We start from the raw sequence: 25,064 nt of genomic DNA on the forward strand, positions 1-25,064 counted from the left end.
GTCACCACCAAAGAACACTGCCAATGGTGCGGTTTTTTGGTAGGCTTAACATCTTTTAAAACCACCTTAAAAGAACATTGCCAATAATTTGTCATCAAATTGACAAAACACAAAGAACAGACCAGCTTAGCTAGCTTCCCCATTTTGCAAACAGAATAGCAGCTCACTTTGAATAAAATGGGCCCACATTGTCATCATGTTTGCTGAGGGCATGCAAAGCCTGCAATGCCAGATTGGGAGCAGTACTGGGGCACTCCTGACAATTTGCTTCTCATGGTAGACATGCTAGGCATGTAGATATGCTACATATTTTTAATGTGAGAAAAACTGCAAGGCTGGCCAGAGCAGATTTATCTCTGGCATGCTGATTTATGTAGCAGAAAGGGAGAAGGAAAAAAAAGAGTGCGGGTGATGAGTATACAGTGAAGTATGTACATGTGCAATATGCAAACGCGAAATATGGTATCAAACTGAAATGTAAATGTAGCATAATTGTACATAAAGATCTGCAGCTAAGTGTACACAATGTACAATTTACAAAAACAATATACCTTGCACTTAATGCGAGTATGAGTGATGCTGCATGCAGCAGCATGACAATTTATATTCATGCTAATGTTACAATAGTAGTTATAGCATGTCCTTCCAGGCAGGATTATATGCTGAAATGTTGCAGATGCTATTTGAACCAATAAGCTGTTGGTGCGTGGGTGTAAGCACCACTCCTACCAAAGAAGCAAGTCTGCCTTATTAGTGTCCGACATTCTATTGCTGCCAAATTGAGCACTACATTACTGTTACTGGCGGCACACCCTTGTAATGTTTTGGTATATCAAGTGAACATAGACTGTGTAGCATGTTGGTGCCTTATAACGCTGACTATATGTGCAAGCACATGAAGCTCGCTTTGATGCAAGCATGCTCAGCTATGCTGTTTGCATCAGGACACACACCTTACAAGGCAGTCTTGTTTGCAAAAAGGCAGTGAGAGATAAATAGGTGCAGAGCGATGTTTGCGAATACCTGTAGTTCCATGGCCTGGCCTTGCAGATAACAAAGACAGGGCATGCGCACTCCTAAAGCAAATAGTGTAGCAGACATTTTAAGTCCAAACTGCATTGCACGCTGGCGCATAGCGCTGCCCTTTTCAACACTATAATTTGTTGATATGGTGCGTGATCAACACTCGCAAAATATTATTGCAAGGGTGTACATTAAGTGAACGTCATCCTAACACTGCCTTTTGGTAGGAGCCTCCCTATCCGCCACCTGGGAGACGTGCTCTCTAGCAGCCAGGTTCTGCCGAGAGAAAAATGTTCTGGGTATTGCCAGATGCAGTAACACCACTGCAGTTTTGAATCGATTACAACCTGAAAAACTAGAACATGTATACAAGCAACAAGATAGCATGTTCACATGGCACACATACTTACCACATCATATATGCCCACAAGCTTTAATGGGCAGCACACCGTTCCAGCAACTGGTTTATGGCCTGCACATAAATTTTGAATGCACACATACTTACTTAAGCACTTCTCATGAAGGTTCTGTAAGCCTAAAGAAGGATGTTCAAATTGCAAGGTACTGACAAACGCTGGAGTGCCTACGAATCTGCTACACAAGCATATTATTTGGCAGTTTCAGCCACCAAAGCTAACTTTCCATCAAACACCCTACCTGCAATGCTTGTCAATAACCCGAGGAAGTTTTGGAAAACTGTAACAAAGACTAACAACAGTGAAATTGTTCTTGGTGACACTGATGGCCTTCCCGTACCTGCTGGGAAGTGTGGAACACTTTTGAATGAAAACTTTGCCCGCAATTTTTCAGTTTCGTTTACTAGCGCGTCTGTTTGTTTGTCAATGAGCAATTATTTACCTATGTCTCCAATAGAGATCGAAGTGCCTGGCATTCTGAAAATGATTGAATCCCTCTGAATGTCCTCTGCTTGCAGTGCTGACAATGTTAATTCATGATTTCTTACAGAAACAAAACTGTGCTCATCTTTTTTTCTTGTGTAAAATATTTCAACAATCTTTGGATGAAGGTGTGGTACCGCGTGCTTGGAGAGAGGCGAAGGTGGTTCCCCTACATAAATCTGGAAGCAAACAAACTGATTAATTACCGACCTATTTCTTTCACTTGTATACCATGCAAGATTCTGGAGCACATAATCTTCTCTAGTCTGGTCACCTTCCTAGAATCTAATTCATTCTTTAGCAAGTGGCAGCATAGATTTAGGAAATCATACTCATGTTAAACACAGTTGCTCTGCTTTACCCATTCCTTACACGTCATTCTAGAACGTGGTTCCTGGGTCGATTGTATCTTCTTGGACTTTTCCAAGGCCTTTGACAAGATTAACCACCAGCTATTACTCTACAAGCTTAGCAGCCTAAACATTGACAGCATTCTTACTTGGATTGAATTTTTTAAGCAATCACTCACAGTACGTTGTTGCCAATAATTCCAACTCACCGTCGTTTCCTGTTACCTCTGGCGTGCCTCAAGGCTCTGTATTAGGGTCTTTAGTTTTCCTCATCTATATTAATGACTTACCTGACTGTATAAGCTCCTCAATTCACCTCTTCACAGATGACTGTGTTTACCGCGAAATTTCAAGTAACCTAGACGTTAGTTCACTGCAAAACGATATCTCTAATATTGCTCATCGGTGCAGAACTTGGCACATGGAACTTAACACTAACAAATGCAGTTTTACGTGTTTCACGCACTAACGGACCCTCTGCTACCTATACCCTAAATAACGCTACTCTAGAATCTGTTTGTTCTTATAAATACTTCGGAATTCATATCACAACTGATCTAAGCTGGAAACATCACATTAACTACATTATTAACAATGGTAACCGTATGCTAGGGTACCTACGACGTAACTTTAGTAGAGCTCCTGGAAGTGTGAAACTAACAATCTATAAAACACTACAGCGCTCAAAACTTGAATACGCATGTTCCATTTGGGACCCCTTTCAATTGCACTTAACTTATTCACTTGAATAATATAAAACGTGATGCGTTATTCTGTATCATTTCAACTACAATCGTACTAGCAGTATCACGTTAATGAAATGCACCCTTTCCTTGCCATCACTAGTTTCACGTCGCAATGCATGTCGTCTTACACTTTTCCATAAGATATACCATCATGCAGTATTGAAAACCCAGTTCGTTACGACCCCATCTTATCGCTCAGTCCGCTTAGATCACCACCATAAGGTACACGTTAGTACTTGCCACACTAACACTTTTTTTTTATTCGTTTGTCCCACGCACGTCCAGTAACTGGAACCACCTTCCCCCAGATATCGTTTCCATTTCGAACCATAATCTATTTTGTGCAACCATTTACAATCACTTATTTGATGACGCATGAAGTTTTTTTTTCTTAACGCGGTTCTTCGCATTGTATCTTCATTCCTACTTTTTGTTGTATTAGCCTAACATTCTCTCGTCCTGTGTATTGTAGACGTTATTAGAATTGTACATATTATTACATTTTGTATTTTGTTTACTATTTATGTACCCCACTCCCCTCTGTAAATTTCTGTGCGCTTCAAGGTAAAATAAATAATAAATAAAATAAATATGTCCATACATCTTATGTACATATTATTGCCATCGCAATAAAATATCATGTATGCCAGCACCGCAATCCTGTGGTTACTTCATTGTCATGTGCTGCTGTTTGGTTCGTTCGCTTATGAAACTAACTGTCATGCAAAATGTCAAACGAGAGTTGCAATCATCACAGATGTGACCATACTTTATATAATGAACCAGCAATGTGAACAGTGACATAACTGCCTTCGAAGAGCATATCTGCACAAGAATAAAAAAGTACAAAATATCTCCAAGCTTGCTTGCTGAGATCCCTCCAGAAAAAAAAAAAAAAATGGATGGAAAATTATTCTACCTCTGCAGCAGCAAAGGGTGTGCGACACGGCTTCAAGGGCAGATTCGTATGCGATGGTGAGTGACGAAGCTAAGGAACTAAATTTGCAAAAACTGTATTGTCTAGCAGTTACTCAAAATACACATTCATGTAGACGATGCCTTTAATAACGTAGCCTTCAAGTTCAATGTCTTTCCAGCTCTTCATCTGTCTAGCACGCACTGTGCATCAAAGAAGGGCTCGGCATTTTGAGTCTCGCATAATTAAGGTGTGCCGTGAGCCTAACGTCCTTGGTCTCATCTCTGGGGTGTGCGATGATCACCGTCACTTTCCTCAAGAAAAGCTACTCAAGAAAATCGTTCCATGCGGGCCTACAGTGGACGCCCAGAATGAACTTTACCTTCACCTCTTCACTGTAGCTACCGACAAGAACTGGCAACACATACGAAGGGTGTAACCGCACTGCCTTTTCTAGTTCCATACCATGTGTTCCTTCGTAGTCTGCATGAGTTTGTTGCGCGCGGCGAACACATTGGGCGAACTTAAATGTAGCGATGGTCATGCCGGGCTTTGACGGTGCACGGGACGGTCCTGGCGTCGGTGGCTTCATCGGTGATTCAAACGCTGCCTTTTCCGCACCCCACCTGCGCTCCCCATTTCCTGCGCCTCGGACAGCACACGGTGAGCGGTGGCCAGTCTTTCAACTAATCCGTTGACGACGTTCACAAGATTGCCGTCGCCGTCACGCTCGTTCGCCGCCCGTTGCACCAGGCTTTCGACATCATCTTTGATGCCTTGAATTTTTTCGACGGCCCTGTGTACTAAAGCGTTGATTACAGAATGACGGGGAGCGTTCCCGCCACGGCACTGCCTGTAGTGATTCACGGCCGCTTCACGTGCGATGGATCGGCAGCAAATGGCACACTTCACGTCCCCGCTGAGGCATTCGCGCAGGTGGTCTCTCAGCGCGGACAATTTTCCAGCGAAGGTAGTACACTTCCTGCCGCCTACCATACACACAACGTGCAGCTGCTCTAGCTCGGACAGCTCGAAGCGAAGCCGGACAAGTTGGCCTTCCGTGGAAGCTTTTCCGTCGAAGGGGCACACCATTCCTAATTCGAAGGCTTTGCTTCGGCAATCATCGCACAAAACGTGACAGCAGGCCAACAGTACCGAGCTAGAAGGCACCCGGCCGCAGATGCTGCAGACGCGGCTGGCGGGCATAGGCTCCGTGAAGGCGACGCTTCGCTGCTCGAGGAAATCGCCGAAGCCTGTCAGCGTGTACTCCCAAACGTCATCGTGAGGTGCTGCTGTATCATGGAACGCCATAATGCAAGGCACGTTGCTTGGAACGCTGGAAAGCGACTAAATCCCCACCAGAACACACCAGTGTTGCCAGATCTCGTCTTGTGCGGTTCCCTAGATTTGCGAGGCGGAGATGTCCCTAGTGAAGTCACGCGACTGCGTGCAGCGCTCGCCTTCTTATCGCCTCCCCCTCCTGCGCCAGATTTCAACGTGTGTGCACGCAGGAGATGAACGTGGGCGCAAGGTTCACAATTGCAGCTTATTCTGAAGAGAAATGAAACTATGTTTCATTTATTCATGAGAAATCTAAGTTAGCACGTGTTACGACGGGGTAAGTGCTATGATCGACCAGTCGCCTATAGCTATAGGCACCGGGCGCGAGATGAATTTGGACCGGTGGCGCCTTCATGCGGCGGCGCCGCAAATGTAATGGCATGTGGCGGCCGGGCCGCGCCCAGCAGGCGCTGCCGTAAAACCAAGTCTGATCATACATGTTGCGTTGCTAGGTGCACCAACAGTTACTGAAACATGACTGAGGCTGGTTAGGCCATTCAATTCAATTGTTGTTCATCGCGGCATCGCGTTTTTCAGGCAGAAAGTCTGTATATGTGCGGTCTGTAGGCAACAGCGCGTACAGTGCTCGGCAATTGAAACGCGATACTCGAATCGCATGGTCGCCAGCGCTTTTTGCACTGACTGTAAGCGCTGGGGATGCCAAACTGATGCATTGTGGTGTAGAGTGAAAGCGAGAACTTTCGTAACGCATTATGACTGCATTTGGTCCCACGGCGCTCACCTGTGGTGCGAAAAAAAAAAAAAAACGGTGGCAGCCGCGCGCTGCCGGCGCTTCAATCGCTGGGCACTGTACATTTCCGACCCTTATTTTCTATGGTCTAGTTGTTCTAACGTTAATAAAAGAGCCGTTCATACGCAAGAGCTTCGTGTCCCACTTGCCTGTTTTCGCCTTCGCAGTGTAACGGCTCCGGGGCTTGGGCACCGAAGGCGAACACTCAGATTTGTAGTCATTTTGCCGTCATATCAGTGTATCAGTCCTCCTTTTAATGTAAATTTTCCTTTCTAGCAATTCCCAACTCTGGTTGCGTCCGGCACATGACTGCGCTGTGAATCGACGACGAACGCCAACGCATTGGTGTGTTCACACTCGCCGCCACCGACGGCTCCCGTCGCGCTAAGCTATTTAAAATGGGCCGTGACTGAATATTGGGCTAGTTTATAAGCAATTAAGAATGGGGAAGCATTGCAAAGCTAAAAGAACTACAACGGACAGAGAACGGGAACTTACTGACATATGTACGATCGGCGAAGCAGCTCAAGAAACAGAATAAGGAAGACGTATGTGTCCTTATTTTCTTTTGTCCATAATTTTTGTGTCATTCACATATTTCCATGATTAAATACGCGGTAATGTTACAGTGCAAAGCAAAATAACATCTGGAATATAACTGCTGGAGTTCCACGTCTTAGCTTGCCGCGGTGAGCTCCGTTCGCGTGGTGCATTTGCATCGCAATTTGAGCTCGTTTTCTGCTTTATATACTACCTGATGCCACGAATGTGATCTGCCTTGTAGAAGTGACGACCTTTCTCAAAAGCACACACAAAAATGCGTTTTCCTGTGCGTCAGCCCTTAAAACCCGCAGTGCCAGATCACTGGAAGCACCGAGCGCCTTCGTCCCGTCGTCTGCTTCACATGCCATTGCTCTGACAGGTGCCGTTCGCGGCGCTGTTCGCCAACATATCGCAATCAGGGATTATGATCTTTAATGAACACACGAGTAACTTCGTGGTGTCAATTCAACAGCAAGTAATACCCATAGTGAAGCAATATAAGTACCTCGGCGTACACATAAACGAAGGAAAGAATTACTCAAGCAACCACCAAGATAATCTGAAAATAAAGGGGAAGCGGAATGCAGCAATAATGAAACACAGAGCACTGTGGGGTCACAATAAGTGAGGTGGTGCGTGGAATCTGGAAAGGAGTAATGGTGCCAGCGCTAACATTCGCAAATGCCATTATATGCTTAAAATCGGATATATTGGCGGGTTTGGAAGTTAACCAAAGATCAGTAGGCCGGTTGGCTTTGGGAGCACACGGTAATACGACAAATGAGGCAGTGCATGGAGACATGGGTTGGGCCTCTTTTGAAGTCAGAGAAGCACAAAGCAAAATTAGTTTTGAAGAAAGGCTCAGGAACATGGATGAAAATAAATGGGCGGCTAAAGTGCACAAGTATCTCTACATGAAAAGCGTGGACACAGAATGGAGGAAGAGGTCAAGGAAGTTGGCAACCAAGTACAGGATAATCGAAACTGTAAATAGACAACCAGGGGTCATCAGAAAGAAAGTGAGAGAAATAGAGACCGTGAATTGGATGCAAAGAATGGAAACGAAAAGGACAATGGAGATTTACAAGAATGAGAAGAAAGAAATTAGAAGGGAAAATCTGTACGATAACACAAAGGGCAGTGCCTTGCTATTTGAGGCTCGAGCCGGTTGCCTAAGGACGAAAACATATCGGAACAAATATTCGGAACTAGATGAGACATGTGTATGCTGCAGTAAAGATCCAGAGACCACTCAGCATATCCTAATGGAATGCGACGGGATCCACCCAGCGAGAACCGTAGGTAACGTGCAACTCCCAGAAGCGCTTGGGTTCAAAGTGGAAGGAAACATAAACAGATCAGCCGTAGAGGTCAGCAAGAGACGATTAGAGTACTGGTGGAAAAAAAGCAGGGAAAAGATGGATACGACCTGATCTCTTAAAATCATAGGCAGAGGTACAAGGTAAATTTTTGAAAAAGAATATTAATGAGAGGTATACAAAAATGCTAGATAAAGAACATGTATAGTATACCTGATTAAATCAAGCAGGCTAGGTGACTATTTGTCGCCGCCCCGTTTCAAAGGGGATGCCAATAAATCATCATCATCATCATCATCATCGCCGGCGCGCCGCTGGCGCCTTACGACGGCCGCCCGACTGGTCACGGCCGTCTGGTGTTCGGGCCGTGACACGGTGTGGGCCGTGATGAGACGCTCTCTCGACTCGTTCTTAACGCCTTTTATGCGGGCCCCCCCCCCCCCCCCCCTCATTCTTAAAATTATTTTCTGTTACGTTAGTCACTGTCGCACTCTTCAACATTCACCTGATGTTTAACGGCTTGGCGGCGCCTAGCATTCCTATATTTGTTTCTGCGTGAACTTCGAGGCCATTCCCCTACCTGCCCTCCCAGCTGTTTCTTGTGGCGGTTTCTTAGCTTCCCTGGCCTAGCACACCCGTCCTTGACATATCTTGCCGTGCGCAAATCAGCGTTCTGTAGGTCGTTTGATCTTGTCGATGCTCAACACATTTAGCAAATGTAATGCTATCTATTCCGCAAGGCAGTTGCTAAACTTATGGTAGTGCAGTTTATTTTGCAATCAGCATGCCATCAGCACTGCATGGTTTCAGCTAGCAGGATTACCTGAACGATTATTGTAAAAATTTTGCACGTCTGAGAAAACTCGATCTCGGTTCCGTTTGTGCCTTTGCATATTCTGCATCTCATAGCAGCACACATTGCGTGACTTATCGATTCACAAGTTCAAATAAAGTCAGCCTATAACCTGCGTTGACAAACGCGCTGACGTTCTACAGGTGCATTGCAATAGTCGATTTACTTTTTCGACCTGCCACGCGGACTTCCCGTAGCTCTAACCGGCAACAACTCACTGGTCAAAAAAAAAACAAAAAAAGGAAAAAGAAAAAAAAAAACGGAAAGATCATGTTTCTAACGTGACTTTTTGGAATCATGAGGGGCGCACAGATGTGAACGAACAGATTGCGCAATTTGAGAACACACACGGTGCCTGAAGCTTTACCGCGGAGCGACCTAAATTTCTTGTCAAATAATCACACACACACAGGTTAATGCGAATAAGCGATTCCTTATCGCGCACAATCGACCACTTACATACACAAAAAGGGTCAACAATCGTCGCCACCAAGACGATTCATTCAAATGATCGCATATGCCACACAAGACATAAGGCATCGCCGAATATGAAGTTGTTGACAGTCCTAACAATCTCCCCGTGAATTCATGTGAGCGCTCGCGAGATAACGCAATCCTGGCTAAAACAAACAAACACAAAAAAATATTATAAACAGAATAATGCGCATAGGCGGGTCCATCATTAATCATATGGGCAGCAGCGAAAAAATATGCACAGCGAGTTTCACTTCGCCTGTTAAACTGGTCGACTTCACTAGGGAATTTTGGCCTCCATTCTGGGTACATAAAAGAGCTAATTTTAGAGAGCAGCCCAGAGTTGCCAGCATGATGTTTTCTATACCGCTAACCTTGGGCGATGTTGCGGTCGGTATTTAGTCTCGCGCGGAACGCTGTTGCCGGTTTCTTGCTCCGTGGCTGTTGCGAAGCGGTGAAAAAAAATCGCGATAAGACACAACGCCGCGCTCACTGCTGGTACACAGACGGTTAAAACACGGCCGCTCGATGAAACGCACGAGGTGCGGCCTGCCACGTCGCGCGGCGAAGTATGGGCGGAGCCACGCGGAGCTGTGAAGCAAAAGTTGACATTTGCCGCCGCTTTTTTAGGGGTGGCGCTACTGCTGCGGGACTAAACTGGCAGCGAGTGGAGTGGCCGAGTGGAGCTCAGCGCAGCAGGAGCAGTGGATAAGTTCAATTTTTGTTTATTTTTATTTGGTTGATAGAAGTGTTAGGGTACCCGAGCTATCTATATATATTGTTTTTCATGCTTTTTTAGTTTCTTGGTTAGTTTGGTAGGACGTTAGTAGGTAGCGAATTTTTCTTTTTTTGGAAGCGGGTTGTGGCGCACGTGTTGCATGGTGAATAAAGCGGCAGTTTTAAACCCCGTTCGGGAAGCTAGCGGAGGTAGCCGGATAGCGAGTTTGCCGTATGGCTTACCGTGGTGCTTTGTTCAGGTATTTTGGCGGGCTTTCTCGTTAGGTGGACGGGTAGACAATGGTGCGGCAGCCTAGGAAGGACAGGGGTGATGACGAGCTGGTGCAGTGCGAGGAGTGCAAAGGTTGGTGTTATTTGGACGAGACGCACTTCGCCAGTTTAGCCGACGCTGAGGAGGCTAGCTTCGCGTGCAGGTCGTGTGAAGGATTTAAGGGGGCTGTGCGGCGGATGGAAGGGGAATGGGCAGCCAGTGTGGAAGAGCTCAAAGAGGAGCTGAAGGTGGAGCGAGAGCGGCGAATTGAGCTCGAAACTCGGATCGGCGAGTTGCTTCACAGGGAGGAGGCCGAGGCCGTCCTGGTAAAGCGAAAAGCTGGCGAGCTACAAGAAGAACGGGAAAAGCGGGCCGTGCTGGAAGAGTGGGTGGAGGCGCTAATGGCACAGGCGGCGCGTAATCCCGGGTCAGCTCAGGCGGGCGGCGGGGACAGCGCGGAGACTCAGGCAGAGGCATGCCATGAGAGCAGGGAGGGACGCCTAGGGGCCGTTGAACAGCAGGCGAGAGCCGGCGGCAACACGGCGGTTCCACAACTCTACAGCGAGGTAGTGCGGCAGGCTTCGGGTGGGAAGGGACGAACGGCAGGGAGCACATCGTCACGTGTCAGTGGCGCACGGCGGGTGGAGAACCAGCTAGCGCGAACTGGAGGACGACAATCGCAGGCGGGAGGCAAACGTGTAGAGCAAAGGGTCCTAGTGGTGGGGGACTCCAACGTAGCTAGGGTTAAGGAGGGCGTCCTTTCAACAGTGAAGGCAGACGGGCAGGTGAGGGTGGAGGCCCAGTCAGGGAAGTGCATGGTTGACGCAATGGCAAAAGCTCAGAAGGTGGTATCAGACAACCTCGAGCATAAACATCTGGTCGTTATCCATGCTGGTCTCAACGATGTGCTGAAGGGAAGGAGCCAGAACCTAAACGGACAGTTAGAGGTTGGGTTGCGTAAACTCAGAGAAACCTCTGCGAATGTGCATGTGACCATATGCACAATCCCACATGTCCGGGGCCAGGCTAGCGAGATGGAATGGAAGGTGCTTGAGGCTAACCGGGTCATTAGGGGTCTGAGCAGACCACTTGGGTACGGCACAATGGAGGTAAACCGGGAAGTGTACGAGTCTGGCTCCCACCCTTTTGCACAGGATGGCATTCACTACAGTGGTGCCACGGGCGGGAGCGTAGGTAGTAGGATAGGGCGCCAAGCTACGGCTTTTTTGGGGGGACCCAGAGCCCTAAGACCACCAGTGTAAACGAAGACGGACCCAGAGAGGCCCCAAGATTCAAGAAACGTAGAATCGGTAGGAGAAGAAATAGACGTAAGCACCAGGGGCAAGGTCATTCTGACATAGGGTACATTAACATGCAAGGTGGCAGGAATAGGCTGAAGTGGGAGGAGATAGACGAGCAACTAAGGCAAGAAAAGCTGATGGTATACGGGTTTGTGGAGACACATCTTAGGGACATGGAGCAACCTCCCTGTAATCCTGACTATGCATGGGAATATTGCAATAGAACAGAGGGCAGCAGAAAAGGGGGTGGAATTGGTGCATTCATTCATAAAAGTATGAACTGGCAAAGGGTCAAACAGGAATGCAAGGAGCATTTATGACTAAAAGGGAAAGTTGCAGGAGAGCAGACACTCCTTGGCTTTGTATACCTGTGGACAGGAGCAAATGCCAAAGAGGAAAACAAAAAAATGCTGGAATACATATCAAGTGACATTAATGAGCTAGAGGTGGAAGATGGAGTAAGAAATCTTTTGAAAGATATCTATAAAAGTAACAAGGTGCTTATAAAATGGGAAAACAAGGTATCTGAGCCTATAGAGATACAGCAGGGGCTTAGGCAGGGGTGCCCTCTGTCACCTCTGTTGTTCATGCTGTATTTACAAGGATTAGAGAAAAAATTAGAGAGGAGCGGACTTGGCTTCAACCTTTCCTATTTCAAGCAAGGAGAATGGATTAAACAGTCATTACCAGGACTGATGTATGCGGATGACATTGTACTTATGGCTGACAGCAAGGAAGACTTGCAGAGATTAATGGACATCTGTGGTAAAGAGGGAGATAGCTTAGGTTTGTAGTAAAGAAAAATCGGCAGTCATGACTTTTAATGATAATCAGGGCAGCGAGCATAGGATACAGGACGTTACGCTGGAGGTGGTGGATAAGTACAAATATCTTGGAGTGTGGATAAACAATGGGGCTGAGTACCTAACGGAACATGAAAAATATGTGACGGCTAAAGGTAGCAGAAATGCAGCTGTGATGAAAAATAGGGCACTGTGGAATTACAATAGGTACGAAGTGGTGGGAGGGATTTGGAAAGGGGTGATGGTCCCTAGTTTGACTTTCGGCAATGCGGTCCTGTGCATGAGATCAGAGGTTCGAGCAAGGTTGGAAGTTAAGCAGCGAGGGGGTAGGTAGACTGGCTCTGGGAGCACATGGAAATACACCAAATCAGGGGGTACAGGGTGACATGGGATGGACGTCATTCGAGGGCAGGGAAGCCAGCAGCAAGATAGAATTTGAGGAGCGATTGAGAGAAATGGCAGAAAAGCGTTGGGCAAGGAGAGTTTTCAGTTATTTGTACATGAGGAATGTTGATACAAAATGGAGGAAGCTGACCAGAAAGCTGTCAATCAAATATTTGGACTGCAGGAGGGGTGCAAACCAGGAAACAGCGGTTAAGAATAAGGTTAAGGAAACAGAGAGGGGTCTGTGGAAAACAGGGATGCAGACGAAATCAGCACTGGGAACATACCGAACTTTCAAGCAAGAAATTGCCAAAGAAAATATCTACGATAATTCTAGGGGAAGCTCTTTGTTGTTTGAAGCCAGGACGGGAGTATTGCGGACTAAGATGTACCGAGCCAAGTACCAAGGTATAGTTCTCCACACGCACAGCACACGTTGTGCTGTGCGTGTGGAGAAGAAGAGGAAACGGCTGAACACCTCATACTTTTCTGTAAAGGGCTTAACCCTACAGTGCAAGGCAACGGGGCTGATTTTTTCAAAGCATTGGGGTTTAGGGACAGTGAAGGCAAAATAGACTTTAAGCGGGTAGAAATAACCAAACAGAGGTTACCTGATTGGTGGATAAAATCAAGGCAGGGGTGAAATTTCACCCACCACAAAGTACAAAATATGGTAATAGTCATGGCTAGGTGGCGTATGCCACCGCCCGGTTTAAAGGGTTCACTCTCCGTCCGTCCGTCCGTCCGTCCGTCCGTCCGTCCGTCCGTCCGTCCGTCCGTCCGTCCATCCATCCATCCATCCATCCATCCATCCATCCATCCATCCATCCATCCATCCATCCTCTCCCTCCGGGAAGGCGCCGCGGGAGAGATTTCGCGTTTTGCTTGCACGCATGCTTGCACGCCTTTAGTCCGCACACGTGGTAGTATAAATGTGTCGAGGTCCTTGTCGTGTTGCATGTGGCACTATCCCGCGCAACTGTTGCGTTACGCTGTGTGTTACTAACGCAAGAAAAGAACCATTAATCCGGTACCCTGAGTTTCCGTGCGACGTAGAACGCCGTAAAGCACGACTGAAAAAACATTTCGCGACAGGGATAAGTGGCAAAGGAAGCATTTGGGAGCGAGGGACACGTTTTTAATTGGCGTGTTCGCTTCCCTTCACCGACGGCCACACTGAGGAACTGTGTAAGGTGTTTCTAAGCAAATTGTTACAGCTGCTACTGGCGAACTGCCTACAAGCGTCCGTCACGGAAGATAGTAACTATTTTAAAGCTGTTGAACGAGGCGCTTTTCCATGGCTTCACATCGTGTGAATAAAGAAAATACAGCCTCCCTCGATCTTCTTTCTTTTCACCATTGCAATTGCTCTATTCACACGGAACAACTTTTTTTTTTTTCACGGCATCGTCTTCACATAAATAAGCTACATATCGGCAAGGTGGTTAATGTACGATCCGTTATAAACTGCTATCTACCCCATTTTTTCTAGAAAGGTGAAACTAACGAAATCTAGCAGAAAATAGTTATACAAACCTGTCATTATGCACGCATTTGTAACAAGTTTCATATTACCAGGGTTCTTTTTCCTCTTTGTTTTTCTTAAAAGTGCTCGATTCACGCTGAACAACTTTTTTTTACTGCATCGTCTTTACATAAGTATGCCACACGCCGGCAACGTGGCTGAATGTACGATGTATACGTTGTAAACTGTTGCCTACCCCATTATTCTAGAAAGGTGAAACTAAAGAAATCTAGCAGAAAATAGTTATACAAACTTATGTCATTATGCACGCATTTGTAAGACGTTTCATGTAACTTTTTTTTTTATTTTTTACCAGCAAACAAGACTTGGTCAAGCGAGGTAAGTAAATGAGCACACCAAAAAAAAAGAAAAAAAAAAAAAAACAAGCGCCCACTGTATCAGCAGTACTGCCTCACAATAAAGAACTCGCCAGTTCTCTTGAATGATGGACATAAGGCTCGAAACCAGCGGCAGAAGTGTGCCGTCCTGGCCTATGTGAGCCTATTAGCGGCCCAATACCGACTCCAGGCTATATTGATATCCTTGCAGGCAGCGTTGATATTTAATTTATATTTTGGAAACAAAAAGCACAACTCTCGCGTCAATAAAATGTAAACGCGAAGAGCGGCCCCTGCGCGAAGCATGCGGACGGCGCCTAAAAAAACGCTCACACCCGCGCGCCTGTCCCGGAGCAGTGGCGCCGCTGCGATGGCGCGGAGAACTAGGCGCCTCACACCGGTTTTGGGCGACGTGGCAGGCCGCACCTCGTGCGTTTCATCGAGCGGCCGTGGTTAAAAAGTGCAATCAAGCATGTATATGGAGCAAGATCGGGTCATGAGAGGGCGCAACCTCCAGGGTGAGAACAAGAACCATGATGAGTGCACGACCGGGCTGGAGTGCGCGCTCGCCATGGAGGACGGAAAAACTGAGGTACGGTGGCTCAACGCCTCCTATAAAGACATGAGGCGTTGGGTGGCTTAACTGCAGGGGAGAGCTTTTTTTCACGCGTTCTGGGAGAAAGTCGATTGCGCATGCGCGACTTCGATTCGGCGGGCGATTTGAACTAAGTTGAGGCGGCGCCCCCCTCTGTGCGATTTCCGTGCGGCGCCCTCTCTTCACCCTTCTACTTCTTTTTGTAACTCTCGCTCGCGCGCCCGTGGGCAGGCGGAACCGCAGAACACTTTTAGCAGAACTAGAGTGTACAACTTCGTGGCGGAGGCGCCGCCTGCTATTTGTACGCTTAACATCAGTAATGGTTTTAACAGCTATCAGTAACATCGGTTTTCTTTAGGGCTGGTCAAATGTTTGCATATGTATGCATTCGCACAGGCACCTGTGTATCTGTACATCCACCGTGGCACTCGTGTGGCCTCGTGGCCCCGTCGTGGCACTCGTGGCCCCCAATTTTAAGTCGGCCCGGCCCCAAATTTCAAGTTGGCCCACACATTTAACGTTAAATTACCACAGATTTTTTTACTTCGCGAAAGAGTTCTGGAATCCCTCCGGGGGAAGTGCTCCTTGGGCAGCCGTCGCGTTGCACATGGTGTCCTCTTGGGTTCCAAAGTGCGTTCCTTTCGGGTGCCTTTCGTATCCTGTGAACAACCAAAAGAGGCGCGGGCTTACGTCCCAGGTGCGACTTTATGCAGCTTGACGAAACACTTAAATACTCTGCCGTACCAAAAAAGACGGACTTATTTGAGCCGCGTGAACAGGGGCGCTCTCATGTTGCAGTTTCCACGTTTTCGAATTCCTCTGTCGAAATTCTTGGTAAAACTTGACTGGAACCCGCTGCATGCGCACTCCAATCGTATTTAAAAATGCATTCATGGGATCTTTGTTGCTATTGCCAGGTGCTCAACTTCTCCAACAGTAAGCCGACGCTCCCCCCTAACGTGGTTCGCACTTTATAAACGATCGTATCAGTATGGCTTGTTGAATGCCTCCCATAGCGCTGCTCACTCTCCACAGATGTTTGGATTTTCTTGAAGCCGTTGTACCTCATTTTAATCTGCTTCATGACATACCATCACTACAAACGCTGTTTGTATCTCCCGCATTGCTTCTGCTTGCCTCTCAGCAAGCATTGTGCATGAATTTATGCGCTATATTTTAGGGGTGTGCGAATATTCGAAACTTTCGAATAACGAATTGAATAGGGTCCTATTCGATTTCGAAATGTCAACTGCAACCAAATAAACATAAAATTTGAGCAAAATATGGTAAAAAAGTATAGTCTATACTATAGTATAGACATAAAACATGAGAATTTGCGTAGTGGAGCAGGCTGCGTCACTTAGCCATACTTTACAGGCCTCTTAATACAGCGATCATTCGCGCTGTATTACGAGTCTTGTGCATGCGAAGAGACTCCTGGTTTGCTCCTAATTCTTCATTTGTGCTTTTAATAAGCAATGTTGCATAACGTACTATGTAATGAAAGAAACTTGCTTACTTTAAGAATACTGGGATGGGATCATCGTTTTAAATTAACTCTGATAACGGCTGTTCATTATTCGAAAAATATTCGATTCGCTTCTGGCACTTTTCAATTCGTATTCGATTCGTTCTCAAAAATCACTATTCGCGTGATTTACCCTACTATCCTACTATCTTTGTTAAATTTGCTCCGTTATTTTTCTTCGCTCAATATCAGGCCGAGACGAGACGGCAGTACTCAACTGCTCCTACACAGCAGTGCATGTAACTAAGGGACACGCCACTTGCAGGATAAAGACACCACGGACCTTCCTCCAATATCGCACAGTGTGGCCAAGCTGCACCCCGCAGTTCTCTCTAAAATAAATAAGGTCGAATACTTTTCAGACAAGCCTTGTAGCACAGAACGGGGCAACATGGGACCACCTATGCGCGCTGCCGTCCGTGGTTGCTAGTTCAAGTTGGGGAATTTCGCCTTAAGGAAAATCTAAATACTCAATTTAACCCGAAAACTGCAGTCTGTTAAAAAAAAATAGCAGGCAAACTCACTCCACGTGAACAAACTGTTTACATTATCATCCTTGGAAAAGCAAGAGAGAAAGCGAAAAAGAAAATTTAGTCAGAGTGCAATAAAGCATTTTGTCAATTTGAGACCCAGGCCCAGTGCAACTGAAATCAAATAAATAAAACTGTTGCCAAGATTTCTTTTAGCCTGGCGTTTTCCCGACTGCCCATTGTTAACTTATTGAGTTAACTTATGGGACTTATTTACCTTAAGTTCGTGACTTGCAGTCAGATCCATGGTTTGCTTCGATAAGCATCCATGACACGTGTATGTGCGCACGAGGGATGCCAATGCCCATTGTAAATCGTCAGGAACCTGTCGATAGGCAGCGCTGTTCCCTCAGACGCTCACGACAAGCACGTGGTCAAAACACTGCATTGAACTTCGTGTCACATTGTGCGCATTCCTACAAGGTATTTTATATTTTTGCTAAGTAACTTTTTTGCTTCACCATTTTCATCTGTTGTTATGCTCTCTTGGCCCTTGAAGCATGCAGCCAGATTTAGAAGGGTACGAACAGCAAAACAAAAAGAGGTGTGCAGCCGTGCGTAGTTTCGCGCGGTGGTAAAAAAGTCCTTAGGCTGTCTTTCCAGACAATCGCCCCGAGGAAGGCGCTGACTGCCACGCAGTACATGTCTCTTTTCTTTTCGCTGCAAACGACAAAGAAAATAACAAGAGACCTCTTCCCAGTTTGCACAAGAGCGTCAGCAGTTTCTTGTCGCCTGAAATCTGTAAACCCTGGGAGAACTAAGAAAAAGGACCGCTCTCGTTTGCTGCATAAAAGGATGAGCGCATTGGTACAGCATCTTTAGAGTATACCATCCCGGAGACAGCGAGAAACGCGGTTCAAGTCCGGCTTGGAAGCTGCCACTCATACGGCATCAAGGTAAGCGTCGTCACCTCGATATTCTTAACTGGAAGTTCAACCCATTTAAGGATGACTGCTGTTATGCGTTCGCTGAGAGGCGAGGGAGTGTCACTTTTTGGGTGTTTAAACATCGCTCACTTATCGTTTGCTTTTAAACTTGACGTCAAAAAACTTGATGTCAAGCATATGGAAACATATCGTATATTTCTGCGTGTATACACACATGCTCAGTAAGGATAGAAGGAGGTTATTTGATCAAGGTGGACTTAGCCTTGCGAAAAAGTGCCACCGATTAGGTTAGTGGCAGGGCCGTCTTTCAAAGTCAAGCGCAAACAAGCATGTTTTTTTACTTTTTGCCATTGGTCACCGAACATGAATCATGACTCATTCAAAGAACATGCAGGTTATGAGCAATATGTGATCCCGTGCGCGCCTGAAGCAGGGTTTTGAAGTATCTTACGTTACATGGTCCTAAGTATTTCTGCTGCTAAAGATGGACACTGCGAATTGGGCAAGGGGTGCAAGAAGTGGAGAGGGATGAACAGAGAGAGAGAGAGAGAGAGTGAATAATCCAAGGCCAGGGTTGGATTCAAAAAACTTTTCATTCGTAAAAGTTGTTTAACATTAGCCGATATCGGGAATTCAAGTTTGGGGGGACATGCAACCAAAGGGTGCGGGAGCGGTCACTTGCTCGCCAGTGAGCTGCCTGGCCTTGCACGCTGTAGCACTCTTTCCGAAGTTTGGTGGGTGACTCCACTGATTTCCGACTGCACTGCCGGTGACCATCTCGTTTGGATTCCGATTTGCCTGCTGCCCACTATAAAGACGGCTCCTTTGTTCTAGCATTCGGAGAGCCCTGTGAAACTGAGGAACAGGGACCAGCTCGCAAAACTGTAACGTAAGCGCTCTTGGCCCCCCCATCTCGTTATATCTTACATTCTGAGATCACAGGCGTTTTCTGAATATTCATGACCATGAATTTCTGATCATCAGGTGGGGCTTGTCATGATGTCAGTGGTTCTGCAAAATGGTGGATGTGATGACGTGATTGCGAGGGATTCAGGTGGCCGTTGTGAATATTCACTGGCGGCACAGTCAGCAGACGCGGAACATGCTTTCTCGCGATTTAACGCTCATTGCGGCGATATGTTGCTAATCATTGGCCGAACATGCGCGGTTACAGGCTTGCTGCGTCAAGGATGCGGGGCCAGTGGCCGCGGGCGCTGTTGCTCCTCGCGCTGGTGCAGCCCAGCCTGCAGGGCAAGTTCCTCAAGGCAGCCCTGGCTGCCGTGGGCAGCGGAGGGTTCCGGCTGCTGCCCATGTTTCTGCCTATTCCCATCGAAGAGCGCATGTACTACCCTGTACACTACTTCCTGCCCGTACCGTGAGTACGCATTCTGGGGCTGAGGGTTGTGGCTGGTGAGAGGCCGGCGCTGTATAGCCACCGTCTCGTACTCTGTCAGTCGCCAGAAATTCTGGTAAAATGTGTGCAATGGCTTTTGTACCGGTGTGCAGTGAGTAGTGTTCATAAAGGTGCCGTGCGTAGGGATTTGTTCATACATACGTCTGATGAAACTTGCATGTATCTTCTCAGGGTATATATACATGTAGTTTTTTTTTTTTTTTTTTTTTTTTTTTTTTGCAATGTTGTCGCTATTGGAACCGTCGAAAGTAGTCTCATCATTTCATGCTCCTGTGCGTCCATACAGAAATAAATGCACGTACGTATATAAAATAAATAAATTCTGGGGTGTTCAAGCATTCATAATGGGAGGACTAATTACGTACATTCCTGCGCCCTGAGTTTTATATGTATGGATACGAGTATATTGCTGTACGTTCTTTGGAATGGGCGCGATCAGGAGACATACACAAGAACATGCGAAAGTCTAGAAGTGTAGCGCAGTTGGTGTAACGTTGTCAAAGAATAAAACAGCGTAATACACAGGGCAGAAAGCAAGACGAGGTTGCAATATGCGCTCGTGTTGTTTCACTTTGCCATGTGCATTGCACTCTTATATCATCGACAAGGAAAGTGCGCGCGGGCGTTTTTGTGTGTTCTGTGTGTATGTATCTCTTCTGTTGTGTTATACATTGGTTGCTGGGAAGATGTTGAGGTAAAGAGTACCTTTGCTACTCCATTTCTCCATATTATGCAACGTAAAATACAGGAATAAATTAGAATAAAATAAATGAATGAGAAAAAATGGCACTGGAACTAATAAAGATAACATCGCCGCAACGGAGAGCTCACTTGAAGTCTGTCCATGCCGTCTTTCGCGCTGTTCCAAAGTATGTACAGAAAACCATACCAATTTGCCCAGCAAGTATATCGCTTGAATATGCATATATGTATGCATGTACAGGCCTGTGCAATCTAAGGGGAAACACTTCATTTTTTTAAGCGCTCGTAGCAGCTTTCTTTTCTCTCTCTCTCTTTTTTTCGGGAAAGCCTGCAGTACACCCATTCAGACCTTTCTTTGCACAGGTATGAAGAGCGGCTCCACACACGCCGAAACGTTCACAAGGTCCATCACCACCACAAGATGCTCATCCCTGTTCATCGTCGAACTCACAAAGTTGTCCATAAGCACCATGGTCGAGTCTATGGCCATGGAAAGAAGCAGCGACGCAACCACTATTGAACCCTCATTTCGACAACGCTTGCTCGGAAGGATACGTTTGGCGTAGTAAAAACTGTTTTTAATTGTTTGACTAACATGATCGGATTGCTTCGAAGCTATTATGATCGACATGTACCAAAACAATTGCTGCAAACTAGGGTCGCCGAACTATAGCTAACTCAGTTAATTTTTGCGCCGCGATGGCTATTGTGCCTGCTGTCGGGCACAATAGCCTGTTGTCGTGGGCCAGCGTACACCACTGGCCACCCGCCGCTATGGTGTTGCGCTGCTAAGCACGAGGTCGCGGGATCAAATCCCGGCCGTGGCGTCCGCATTTCGATAGAGGCTAAATGCAAAAACGCCTGTGTCCCGTGCATTGGGGGCACGTTAAAGATCCCTTGGTGTTCGAAAGTAATCTGGAGTCCCCACTTCGGCATGCCTCAAAATCAAATCGTGGTTATGGCACATAAACGCCAGAATCCAATTCAATTCACCAGTGGACGCCGCGAAGATCAACCATGGAGGGCGGTACAGAATATGGACGGTCTTTGATTATTCAACCTTTCATTGTGGTCTCTTCCAACTGTCACAGTGTGTACATGACGCCAAAATGTGTTTATAATAAAGTCGTTAATTAGTCCGTTAGTGACCATCGTATGGAAAGCTGCATACAAAACACGTCAATTCGACTTCTCTGTTGTCTCTACGCCTTTACTAGATATAATTTATTTTTCTCCACCTCGAGCTCTGTCTCACTGTTCTGTTGTCACAGCTGCATTTACTTCATACCGCAAGCTGTTCTGTAATGACAGGAACGTTGTTATACGCACTTACAACACGCAGAACATGCCAAGCGACTGCGCTGAAATGTTGCAAGACGTTCCTTCAAAAACACATGCAGACTCTGTCATTTCTAAGCGCCATTCAGAGCCATCTGACAATTCACGCTTATTCGAAGGAATCGAAATTGAGGTAAATTTTTAAGCTCCGTATGTACATACGCGGTCCTACAGTGGTACGGGAGACACACTCGTTATTTAAGTTAAAGCGCCAGCTTGTGCGCGCATGCACAATTCTCTGTTATCAGTGAAAAAAATTAAAAGTCTATCAGGGGAACAAGAAACAATCAGGCGAAGCATTCGCCTTCAGGGAGGGAGGGGGGGGGAGGAGCCGCCGATTTCAGCCATATTCCTCCGGCTCTAAACTCATTGAGTGCGACAGCCGCAGGAGGCTGTCGCAACGGACAAGGCCATCTTCTCAAGAGCATCTTGGCATTCACCGGTAGGTGTTGAGTATCATCCCTACCTGCGTATTATCGGGTGTCGTGCATACTCTTTCCCAAAGCAGGCCCATGTGCCAGTCCTTCTAATAAATCCATTCATTCATTCGTTGCAATACACACAATGTCGTCTTCGTTGGACGCTGCTCTTCCTCTTTTAACTCGTCAACATACTTACACATGGCTGCACCAGGGTGTGCACCGCATCTGAGCCTTCTGGTGAATGCCTTGCTGTGGATTTATTCACTTTGCAGAACAGAACGATCGTCACACTTTCTTGAGACGAGTCGGTTTAGTTAATTTCTTCTCTCACTCACCGATTCCATGTTCATCGAATTTTTACCCCTTGATTTAATCAATCATGCATTACCGTACGAATAAGTACGTGCGCAGTTACTCTCTTGCGTAGAATTGTATTAAATAAAGCAATTCATACAGCTGAGAATACGATTGAAAATTACACGTTGGCGCTGGGAATTGTCTAGGACTAAGGAATAGATCATATCCGTATGTGGGTTGTGTGGAACGCTATAGTGACAAACGTCACCACCATCCACCATGACCACCGTATCCACCGTGACCTCCGTAGTCATCGTCGTGTGCATGGTGGTCGTGTCCATGGTGGTGGTAATGGTGCAACCTGCAAAGCGCGCGCCGGAATAAAAAATATGTATAAGATAAATTTGCCTTGTACTTTATCAACAGTGCAGTCAAGGCGAGAAACAGGAGATAACACGATTACGAGATCGAATTATAGCTACCATACGTGCAAAACTTTGTTTGGCGAGCTGCAGTTGACACAACATGGTGATGGGAGACTTCATTTAATTGCAAGCAGAGATCTCGGGCTCATCTAGCACGCTCTAGCAAGCCACAAAGCACTGTGAGAAAAGAAATCAAGGCGAGAAATTATGCAATTGACCATTGTGAAAACAGAAAATATATGCGTATATAACAGGTATATACACGTACAGTCCTGCTTCAGTTCTAAAGGCCCATGTTTAGACTACTTCCGTGTAAAAAAACTAATAGTATACTTACCGCCAATGAAAACAAAAATCAGGATGGTAAATCGGAAGACTTATAGGTGTATGCCATGGTCCTGTGCTCATGCATCGTGTTTACGACAGTTTCAACATGACCCGCCGTGGTTAGTGGCTTTGATGTTGCGCTGCTAAGCACGAAATCGCGGCCGGTCGCGGCCAAATGATCCCGGCCGCGGCGGCTGTATTTAGATAGGGAAGAAATGCAATAACGCCCGTGTACTGTGCATTGGGTGCACGTTAAAGAACCCCAGGTGGTCGAACAAAATCCAGAGTTCCCCACTACGGCGTGCCTCATAATCAGATCGTGGTTATGGCACGTAAAACCTCATTATTTATTTATTTATTTATTTATTTATTTATTTATTTATTTATTTATTTATTTATTTATTTATTTATTTATTTATTTATTTATTTATTTCAACATGCGTATCAACACCAACTCGCCAAACAATCGGCTTTGATGCTCGTGCGCTCAAGCAATGCTGTCGAGCATATGTGCGCATCTGTGGATAGCTCGAGGTGGCAGCCGTGCTCCCACACACACACATAGACACGAGCACGCGCGCGCGCCCGCACTTACTTACTTACCCCCCCCCCCCCCCCCCACACACACACACACACACACAGAGAGAGAGAGAGAGAGAAATACACATATCGTGGCGTACTAGCCGTGCTTGCTTACAAGCAGAAATGCAGCCTGAAAAGGAAAGGGAGTGGAAGTGGCTTTGGTCCTCCGCCCTTCGCACTTCGTTGAAGAGCGACAATGAAATTGCAGCGTCTACATTTCTCTGATAAAAGATTGGTGTCTTCGGCAGTGCATGGAAAGCGCACCGTTTTTGAGCATCCTGTCCAAGATACCATCGGAAAAGGTAACGACACTCTATTGCAAAACCTAGTGTCCAGTGCCATATGCCTGATTATGGGCCCAGTGTCGCGCGATGGATGCTGGGAGGCGCTGGACGCGGGGTACTGGTGTGAAATGCACCTCTAGAGCGAGAAATACGCGGTGCCTGGCTACCGTATATATATTTTTCAAATACAGAAAGGAACAGAGAGCGTTTTAATTGAATAAAAACATAAAAAAGTAAGAACATACAACCACTATAATTCGATCCTCTCACCTACAGATTTACAAACCAAACACCTTACCACTACGCCACGCCGGTTAGTGGTGAACGATGCATAATCTGCCATGTCCACATGCAGACGCAGTTTCAGTTTTGCACAGACAAGCCTCGCACAGATATGGTAGATGCGCTATCGCCCTACAACTAAAACTTACGCCACAATCAGAAAAAAAAAAAAAAAAAAAAAAAAAAAAAAAAAAAAAAAAAAAAACGTTGTCTGTATTCAGTAGTATGGTTGGAAGTGCCGCAAGACCGATTTGATTTTGCGATGGGTATTTTAACTTCGAAAAAAAAAAAAAAACTCTTAAATGAACCACCGATCCGGGACGCTGTACGGGCTGTTTATGGTATGTTTAAAACGCGTCATATCGGCGCTCATCGCTTGTTGTGCTGACACTGTAGACACGAAAGAATGGTCTGTTTAAAAACACCCATGGGAAAACTGAAATACAGAGTGATTTATTCTCGTTAGACTTGTTAATTCCTGAGCCTAGACGGGCCGATAGAGTGTAGACGGACTCAGCGGGTACGGTAGGCTGAACCTTCGGTGGAAGCGAAATATCTCGGCGCGGGTACCTGATCAGTGCGAAAATGTTTGTATTTGAGCCTCAGAACCTTTTAACTACTATTTTTAGTACACTAGGGAAAGTGGAAGCGCACGAATCGCCTCAGCTTGGTTATCGGTGCGATAATATCAATCAGCGGCAGGCTTCCTGATTCGAACGCGTCTTAACGGCGGCTGGGTTTCGTGTAGACTGCACAACACTGCGACAACTCGCAATCATCGGGTGCGTACAAACTACTAGAAAACGAGGCGTTATCTGCGTTTGCGTAATTTCGTTCACGAATACAGCTCTCCCCACAGTCAAAAGGGAAATGCAAAAAACGAAAGTGATCTTCAGT

At 46.3% G+C, this 25,064-nt stretch overlaps 1 protein-coding gene across 2 annotated transcripts in view; it reads left to right on the forward strand.

Moving 5' to 3' along the window:
• LOC119449757 (uncharacterized) overlaps positions 1-21,458 on the forward strand; it is a 74,869-nt gene extending 53,411 nt beyond the window's left edge. Inside the window, exons 1-3 of one of the 2 annotated variants that reach the window (XM_037713016.2) lie at positions 16,880-18,103; positions 19,269-19,469; positions 20,574-21,458. In XM_037713016.2, coding sequence (XP_037568944.1) covers positions 19,285-19,469; positions 20,574-20,730 — 342 coding nt within the window. In that variant the 5' untranslated portion in view covers positions 16,880-18,103; positions 19,269-19,284 and the 3' untranslated portion in view covers positions 20,731-21,458. Of the gene's footprint in view, positions 1-16,879; positions 18,104-19,268; positions 19,470-20,573 lie in introns of those variants that run through there. The other variant, XM_049668389.1, reaches the window with a different exon arrangement.
• Positions 21,459-25,064: the final 3,606 nt, after the last annotated feature.

This window comes from Dermacentor silvarum, chromosome 1 (assembly GCF_013339745.2).
Source record: "Dermacentor silvarum isolate Dsil-2018 chromosome 1, BIME_Dsil_1.4, whole genome shotgun sequence".
NCBI classification, from domain to species: domain Eukaryota; kingdom Metazoa; phylum Arthropoda; class Arachnida; order Ixodida; family Ixodidae; genus Dermacentor; species Dermacentor silvarum.